This window comes from Populus euphratica, unplaced genomic scaffold, assembly GCF_000495115.2.
Source record: "Populus euphratica unplaced genomic scaffold, PopEup_1.0 scaffold3718.1, whole genome shotgun sequence".
NCBI lineage: Eukaryota > Viridiplantae > Streptophyta > Magnoliopsida > Malpighiales > Salicaceae > Populus > Populus euphratica.
The window spans coordinates 1-9,942 of record NW_011503531.1 but is presented as its reverse complement, the minus strand read 5'-3'; the positions used below and the strand labels follow the sequence as shown (position 1 = coordinate 9,942).

At 30.7% G+C, this 9,942-nt stretch overlaps 1 protein-coding gene across 1 annotated transcript; it reads left to right on the top strand.

The window, feature by feature from the left end:
* Window positions 1–2,351: 2,351 nt before the first annotated feature.
* Window positions 2,352–3,252, top strand: LOC105119849 (uncharacterized). Its single transcript, XM_011018044.1, has one exon. The coding sequence runs from the start codon at window positions 2,441–2,443 to the stop codon at window positions 3,113–3,115; it is 675 nt and encodes a 224-aa protein (XP_011016346.1). The 5' UTR covers window positions 2,352–2,440; the 3' UTR covers window positions 3,116–3,252.
* The last annotated feature ends 6,690 nt before the right edge of the window (window positions 3,253–9,942 follow it).

Genomic DNA, 9,942 nt, shown 5'->3' with positions numbered 1-9,942 from the left:
TTTTCTATAAAAATACGCAATCAGCATGTAAAATGTAGATAAATGAGAAAATAATATGATTTTTTTTGGTGAAATAATATTTAAAATCAATGATGATAAATAAACCGTGTACAAAAACCAAATCATTCCTAAATAAAAAATAATTATTTTTTTAATCAATATCATATACATCACTCCATTATTTTAATAAATAATGAAGTGTTTATAGCTACAGAGAATTCACCATCTCTTTTAATAAATTTGTTATTATCCAATTACAACAATACAAGTCACATTTGTCTTCTTGCCTTCTAGAAATAGTAGGGATTAATACCAGATTAATAATGGACATTAGCCAGCAATTTTAGACAAATTTGGTGGGTTTTTAAGATTGGTATTTGCAAGTTGCAAGGCCATAACAAAATGAAGCGAATATATGGACCTCGTATAAGAGTGACTGATATTGGTTGCTCATTTAACGTGGTGAGGACCCATTGTTTTCATGAGGATATTTGATAGTGGAGACCGGAGACTCTCAACCATTGTGGTTAATGATGATTTTTTTTTAAAAAAAATTGATATACTAAGAATTAATATTATTTAATGTTTAGATAGTATTTAATCGATTGTTTAGATTATTTTTTTAGAGTTTAGAAAACATATAATTAGTGGTAGTAATCCTAACATCTGTAATACAGTTTTTTTTTATTCAGACTTTATAATATTAAATTTAGTGATTTTAAATAAAATATTGTAATTGTTTTGATAATATTAATACTTTGGAATTAAAGTATAAATGCTTGGAGGAAAAAAATTATGAATTATTTATTTAAATGGTTCAAGGAGTATTTATAATCTCTGAAATTTAATGTTTTAATGAAGTGAATGAAGTGAAGGGATTATTGAGTTATTTTTTCTTAATAATATTAATAAAAGATAAAAATATGATAGGTCATTGAGAGACATTTTAAACACTTATAGATATAGAGATGTAATTATTTCTAACATGAACAATTCATGTTAAAAATTTCAGGACTGAATAAATAAAACTTTGTAGCCCTAATATGGGTCTATAATGATCCTCATATCATGGGATTTTTTTTATAATGACTTCAATGCCCTTTAAAATTAAACTTTCTTGGCTTTGCATACATAAGCATTTTTATCATTTCATTCTGGATTTTTTGTAAGTATCATGCATGGTAAAAAATAATTAGATCTTTTAATATATATAAAATATAATTTAAATAAAAAAATTGACACCACCTACACCATTTAGATGGTGTGTGCAGTGCCATGGAGACTTTAAATGTTGCTATCGGGGTAGTTTTCGATGGGTCTCACCGCCCCCATCATCGTGGTGTGGTGCATGCATCCAAAAGTGCGGTGGTTGAGCTCTAGCGATTTATTTCTAATTCTCCCCCCTCTTTTCTCCCCCCTTCCTCAAATAGCACATTGAGCGTTGTAAAAAATCAAAGAAGTTTGGTCATTAGGTCTTTATGTTTTTTTATTGTAATATATTTGGTCTTGAATCCTTTATTGATTTTTTTTTTAAATTTTATCCATTAACATTTGATTGTTATATCAAGTTTGGTCCTTATTCTTTTGATTGTTTATTTTTTTTCTTTTCCTTTTATTAATTGAAATTGTTTTTCAATTTTTTCTTTTATAATTTGATTTCATTTTCTTATGACAAATTTGGTCTTCACTCTTTTCAAATCTTTATTTTGTTTAATTTATTTTTTAATTTTTTTCCTAATTATTTTGGTTAGTAGGGAATTTGATGTTGTTATTTTTTTGGGTTTGTTTTTTATGGTTTAATCCAGCCTCATGATTCCTGTCACGAGTTTTGAGGATTAGACTGGGTTTCTTTTCAATTTCTTCATTTGATATTTTATTTGTTAGGAATTGAGATTTAGATTTTTTTATTTTTATTTCTATAAAATTATTTCATTCTTATTTAATTTTTATTTTGTTAGCAGATAAGATCATTAAGACTTTTTATAAATATTATAAAGATATATTTTTATAATATTAACAAGAGTTTATTTTTTGTATTGAATTATTGGTGGGTTTTTTTTATTTCTTGTCAATATCTTATTTTCAATTATATTACTAAATTAATTGTGTTTATTAAACCATAATATTATTTTTTTTAAAAAAATATTTACATTATTTTAATATCTTTTTTATGTAAAAAAAATCTGCTCGCAACGTACTGAAAACCTGTCTAGTGTATGCTATATAGTTCGGTCGATCCTCGTGACCACATTCAAGTTACGAGTTCAATTGGGCCACTTGCCTTCTTTATTTTATTGTTGACTTGTCTGGCACCACATCCAACTTCCTACATTAAGGCATCACCACTTGGGGCATCCCAACTATCTACATAAACCAGCAAATATCTTATGCAAATCAAACACAACCATAAGAAACCTGTTTCACTTCCACTTTCTTGACCATGTTTCACCATGTTTGTGTCCTCTCTTTGCTAGTACTCCTCGCAATCAACACGGTTTCCGCAGTGGACTACACTGTCACCAACAGAGCCAGTGCAACCGCTGGTGGAGCCCGATTCACCAGGGACATAGGGGTCGATTACAGCAAGAAAACACTCGCATCTGCTACAGATTTCATATGGAGAACCTTCAAGCAATCTAATGCCGCCGGCAGAAAAAATGTTCAAACAGTCAACTTATTCGTAGATGTCATGGGTGGTGTTGCCTATGCAAGCAGCAATGAAATCCATGTTAGCAACGATTATATAGGAAACTATTCAGGTGATGTCAGAAGAGAAATCACTGGGGTGCTTTACCATGAAATGGCACACATATGGCAATGGAATGGTAATGGACAAACACCAGGAGGACTAATTGAAGGGATTGCTGATTTTGTAAGGTTGAAGGCTAATTATGCACCTGGCCATTGGGTGCAAGCAGGGCAAGGTGACAGGTGGGATCAAGGTTATGATGTTACAGCTAAGTTTCTGGACTACTGTAATGGTCTTAGAAATGGGTTTGTTGCTGAACTTAACAAGAAAATGAAGACTGGTTATAGTGCTCAGTACTTTGTTGATCTGCTCGGGAAGAAAGTTGATCAGCTTTGGACAGACTACAAGGCCAAGTATGGAAAATAGAAGAGCTTGGCTAACTAAGAGCTGAATATTTGAAATGTTACACTTTTAGCAGCTCGCATAAATATACACATCCTATGATCCTAAATAAAACCCATTTCAGATGGGCAAAAATTATTTCATGAAAATTGTATTTTTTTTCGAGTGCCCCTTTTCATTTTGCTGCTAAGCTTTCTATTAGAACACAGATCTCGCGGATGTTAATTAGCAAAATCATTAACCATGAGAAAGGACTTCTCATCATCAAGTTATCCATGAAAGCAATACTACTATGTGATTTGCTTGAAATCTGTGAAAATGGAATCATCAAACTACTGTAAAGAAATATCATGATTCCATATCCTATGCTACTTATTTGTTGCTGATTGGATAAATCAGCAACGATTATTCCATCGATGAGCAACACCACGTACCCATGACATCTATGAATCTTCAATTTCTTCGCTAACTTGTAAGCCAGTTGTTACTAAAATCTTCAATTAAAAAGGAAGTTAAATACCTCTATGTTACAATCAATGAACTGATAAAAAGGCACGTGTTCTGGGTAACACAATGTTCGGCATGCTCCAAAAACCACGAACATGTGCTCTACCAAGAAAATTTACATTTTGGGTGATTCCAGTTACTCCTAACAAATTCTAGAATAAGGATTTTAATAATAATTATAAGATAATCACACACTGTGAAATAACATTTTCATGCAATAGACTATGGTTGGGCAAATCAATTGAATTACTCGGAATATTTTGTCAAAACTTTAGAATTGGTTTGCTTTTGTTTCAGATTTTAGAAGAAAAAAAAATCAAACAAAAACTTTTAAAAACTGAGAGCTCATTGCAAAAAATAACCCATCTAAATACTCTTAAATTAAATTAGACTTATTCAACTTTTAAAAATATAAAACCTAAACCAAATCAATTGATTTTCTTCTTTTATTTGGTTTTTGGGTTAAATTCTTTTTATTAAAAATATTATCAGTTTGTTTTGGAGTTTTGGTCAACACCAAAGTATTTGAACGTACACTCACCCCTACTATAGATAAGTTATAGAAATATATTCAAACTCAAAATTATATAGATTTTATTTTTTTAATAAATAAAATGATGTTAATATTAGTAAATAAGTTCTGTAACCAATCAGTTACTTACACATAATACAAATTTTATTCATGTAAAATATGTTAATTAAATAAAAACTTTATTTATCTTTAATATTCAATTATATTTGATTAATAAATTTAATATTTGATCAATAAATCTAAAGTAAAGATAAAGTTCGGGGAACAAAAATGTTTTTCATAAAAAATTATAAAGTTTTCATAATTTTAAGATTTCTATTGCATCAAAACATTATTCCTAACTATTCCTGATTAATATTTCATTAAGACTAGATATTAATTAGAGCGGTTAAGATTAATGCATATTATATTCATTTCTTTATAAAAGGAAGTAGCTGCTCTTATAAATTGAGGTTTAAGGGATATCTAGAACTAATATGCAAGCATTTGTCAAAAGACATGCACGTCAAACTGATTCGCAAGTTAATTTCATATAAATAGATCATATATGTTTATGGAAAAGCTCGCATATGATAGTTATGTAAGTGACCCTTAGACTTAAGATCATTAAGTTATCTTATATAGGGAGTGTGATGCGAACCTCGTGATTATGGGGTCATGCAACCCGTAACCAAGATTCAGATCTAATCTTAAAAAGCCAAAAAAAGTCTGATAGGAGTGTGACACAATAAAAACCTATCTCAAGACACCAATACTATTATAATGAAGTTGAATGATGTCATGAAGTCAGTTAATCTTTGATAAGTTCAATTCAATTCATTTAAAAACCAAAGAATGTAAGAATGTCTCTTACACATTAAACTAAAAAGTTTAAAAGAGTTATTTATCAAAGGTTGCCAAAACTTAGGCTTACAAAAGTTAAGTAATTCTGAAACATTAACCCAAATGGATCTACTCTTATGAGCTGAAATAGCCCACTTACAAAACTGATCCAAAACATATACTAATAAGCTCAAACCCTGCAAACAAGCCTTGCATCCTAGTTAAAAACAAAGTATTAATTAAGTCCAAACAAGACTTGAGCTATAATTGAAATAATAAAAATAAAACATATAAGTTAATCTTCTATGTTATTGTGAGAAGAGAAGAAGAAATCAAATAATACAAGTATCATATATGGCTTATTTATAACCTAGAATGATGCTTATGATGCTAGAAATTAATATATCATTAAATACCACCAGCCATTTTTCCCTTGTGTTGCTAGGATGGAAAAAAATTCTTGTAAAAAATAGATTTTGGAATATTAATGAATCTTTCTACACTCGAAACTTATGTTGTAACCCATTAAAAATCCTTGTAGAACTAGAAAATTTCCAAAACAAGTTGTTACATTTTAATAGGAAAAGGATCATTGTCAAATAGGAAGTCCACAAGTAAAAATAATATTATTTATAATAAAAATAATGATATTTATAATATAACTAATAATATTAAACATGTTTGACCTAAGTTTAAGTGGGTCTAACTATAATATTAAACCCAAGAGCCTTGGATTGGTCTACAAGTCCCGACCCAAAAGCCTTGGGCTGGCTGCAACGTCGAATTCAAGAGCGTTGGGTCCGAACGCTAAACCCTAGAGCCCTAGGTCTGGCTACCATACCTGACCCGAGCACTTGGGGTTTGGCTGCTTTGCTTGACCCGGGTGCCTAGGAAATGACAGCCATGCCTGACCTAAGTGTCAAGTGTTTGGCAGTCATACTATGCCTTAATGTATGGGGCTGACAGCTTTACTGTGCCCCAACAAAATCTGAACTGACCATTTTATCTTCAGTCATTCTTTCAATATCAAATACATCCCATGAAAAAGACAATCTCACCCTGAGTGCATGCTTAACAAGTTTTTTGGTAAAGACAACTATGTCATTATATTGTTTCAATCCATAATAATTTATGTCTAGGTAAACAATAAGAGGGGCACTCAACCCTTTTAGTATATTGAATAATTAATGACAGATTAATAATGGACATTAGCCAACAATTTTAGACAAATTTGATGGGTTTTTAAGACTAGTATTTGCAACTTGCAAGGTTAGAAGAAAATGAAGCATGTATATAAACCTCATATAAGGTGTTCTTTACTCCTAGTCTCCTATTCTATCTTATTTATGAGTGGATGCTCATTTAACATGGTGAGGACCCATTGTTTTTGTCATAACCTATTTTTGGGTCCCCGAGTGAAAAGAAAAAAATCAAAAAATCAAAACATATTATCAAAAAATATAACAGTGAAAAAAGGATGCCAAAGCACCCTAAAAATGGTTAAAAATTAATTTAGGAGGTTTAAAAATACAAAGATTAAAATTTGATGGTATTTTGTTAACTAAGTATAGCCCTGATGACAAAGAAAATTCAATTTGAGGAAGAAAAGTAAAAAATTAGATGTTTATGGACTTAATTAAATATTATTTAAGGTTTAATTAAATTTATGGAAGGTTTGATTGAAAGAAAAATTGATTAATTTGGGCTTTAATTAGAAGAAATTAAAGTTCTAGAGTTAAATTATAATTTTTAAGGGACTTAATTGAAGAAATCTAAAACCAAGGATCAAAATAAAAAATGCACGTAAATAGAAGGGCTATAATTAAACCAAATCAGGGATCAAATTGAAGAAATTAGAAATTTATTACTCAATTGAGGTCAAATTGCACTAATTTGAGACCAAGGATCAAAGTGGAAAAGTCAGTCAACTTCAAGGTCGACGATTGAATTTAGCAGGGATGCAATTGAATTGATTTTTACAATCAAAATTGCAATTGAGGACTGATTTGTATTTTGCACATACATTTGGCGTCGTTTCATACACTGTTCACAAAAAAATAAAAACAATTAAAAGGGACTGAAACGATGTCGTTTTGACGGCATGTGGGTCTTCTTCTTTCCCTGGACACGTGAACTAGGGCAAGAAGAAGATTCTTCTTCCTCTATTACCGTTATCTCTCCCTTTAAAAAGATGCTGACTAACCCCACTTGCCAAAAAGAAACTTTCCACGTGTTGAAGAGGTGGTGAAGCGGCGGTAGCATAGTGGCCACCCTAACCATGTCTCTACCTTATTTTTGCCTATAAAAATAGGGGAGGAGAAGAAAAAAAACAAGACAGGAGAGAGGAGGGCAGAGAGGAGAAAAAAAGAGAGAGAAGAAAAGAGAGGGAGAAGACTGAAAAAAAAAAAGCTGAGAAAAGAATGAAAAACAAAGGAGAGAGGAAGAAGAAAGAGCAGCACCACGAACCGCTAGCACCACCACCAGCACTGTTGCTTGTCGCCTCCAGCAGCTCTACTAATGACAGCAACACTGCATGTCAGCCCTTCTCCCCTTTTGTTTTTCTCTACTTCGTTCCTTCGTCCTTACCATTGTTCATGTAGTATGTGAACAGTGGAGGGCATTGTTCACATGGGCTGGGCTGAGCCCAACCCAATTAGTTGGGTCAGGTTTGGCCCAGCCCATATATTTGGGCCAGGTTCGGCCCATTTTAAAAAGAAAACAAAAAAATTCAAAATATTTGTTGTAGAATTTTGCAATTTTGCCGCGTAGTTTTTATGTCATTTTGAGTAATATCAGGCAGTATTTTTATGTCGTAAAAATACAAATCTGGTATTAAAATACTCGATTTTATTCAAAACTTCCAAACATACAAAAACATTTTTTAAAAAATATTTTTATGCATACAGCTAGGTGTGTCAAAGCTAAAAAAGTCATATTGTGTTTTTTATACACTAAAAAATAATATTTTAGCATGCATGTTGGCTTTAATAACCAGTTTATTAAAGTTAAGAGAACATTGGCCAAAATTACAAAAACAAAAAAAAATTATTTTGTTTTGTTTTAGTATCAGGGATTACAAATTTATACGTAAAGCATATTCCCGATATTAAAAAGATATTTTTTTATTAACGACATAAAACAATTATGTTTTTTCCTGATAAGATAAGGATCTCCTTATAGAGAAGGATTTTTCTTAAACCAAAGACAGATTGACAAAGTTTAGACACTACAACCAAAACTTAGCTTTTATAAGACAAAACAATGTAGCCTACCTTAGGTGGTTGGGGTGTTAATACCTTCCCTTTACGTAACTAGTCTCCATATCCCATCTCTGAAACCATTTAGGGTTCCTAGTAACCAGAATATTAGGTGGCGACTTCCATTCTAATTTTCTACTGATAGGAGACAAGAATTCCTTGTCTCTCTATATTTGTCAGTTACATTATAGACATTATTTTTTGAGAGTTGACGATCGCCATGACACCGCACATGTGCATCAGTTTTCATGAGAACATTTGATAGTGGAGACCGGAGACTCTAAACCATTATGGTTAATGATGATTACTATTTGATATACTAAAAAAAAAATTATTTGGTGTTTGAATAATGGTTAATCAGATATTCATGTCAATATGACTCGAGAGCTTAAGAAATGTATGATTGGTGATAAAAGTGTCAATATTTGCAAAATAGTTTTTCTTTGTGGGGTTTAGAGACTCTTCAATGTTAGATTTAGTGACTTTAAATAAGAGATTGTAGTAAATAAAAGAAAGAACTTTAAATTCTAAGAACAAATGTTTGTTCTTGTTTTGATATGATAAATACTCTATGAATTAAAGTATGAATGCTTGGGGAAAAGAAATTGTGAATCATTTATCTAGGTGGTTTAGGGGGTATTTATAATTCCTAAAATTTGATGTTTTGATAGAGTGAAGGGACTAGTGAGTTATTTTTTTCTTATGATAATAATGAGAGATAAAAATCCTTTATATATCATTAATAAGATGAAAATATAGGAAGTTCTTAGAAAACCTTTTATACATATACAGATGTATAAAGGTGATTATTTCTAATATGAATAATTCATGTTAAAAGTTTTAAGAATAAATAAATGAAGTCTTGCGGTCTTATTATGGGTCTATAATGATCCTTAAAATATGGGGGCTTTTTTAATTTTTCAATTTTTCTCACAGTACAATGACTTAAATGGCCCTTAAAATTAAACTTTCTTGGCTTTGTATACATGGGCGCTTTCATCTTTTAATATATATATATATTAAATGCTTTTTTAGGTGGTGCGTGCGGCACCATAGAAACTTCAAACGTTGCCTTTCAGGGTAGCATTCAATGCATCTCGCCACCCCCATCATAGTGGTGTGGTGCATGCATCAAGATGAGTAGCAGTTGAACTTCATCGATGTATTTCTTCTTCCCCCCTCTTTTCTCTCCCCTTCCTCAAATAGTGCATTCAGCATTGCAAAAATTCAAAGAAGTTTGGTCATTTGTTCATTGAATCAAATTAAGTCTTCATTCTTTTGATTGCAATATATTTGGTCTTGAATCCTTTATTGATCTTTTTTTCAATTTTATCCATTGATATTTGATTTTTATATTAAGTTTTGTTTTCATTCTTTTTTTCTCTTATCCCTTTATTAATTGAAATTATTTTTTAATTTCATCACTTATAATTTGATTTTATATTCTTATGACAAATTTGATCCTTATTATTTTTAAATCTTTTTTTTAATTTACTTTTTAATTTTATCCCTAATTATTTTGGTTGGTTGAGAATTTGACATTATTATTTTTCCGGGTTTGCCTTTTATGGTGTAATTCGACCTCATGATCCATGTCTGGAGTTTTGAAGATTAGACTGGGTTGGCTTTGATCTTTTTAAGTCTTTGTTTTAATTATTTCTTATTTTAATTTATCTCTCAACATTGAGTTAATTGAAGATTGGATTTTTTAAACTTTTTTTTTCTATAAAGTT

Bases quoted from the DNA above. Each gene is read 5' to 3' on its own strand.
- LOC105119849 (XM_011018044.1), top strand. From the start codon at position 2,441: ATGTTTCACCATGTTTGTGTCCTCTCTTTGCTAGTACTCCTCGCAATC.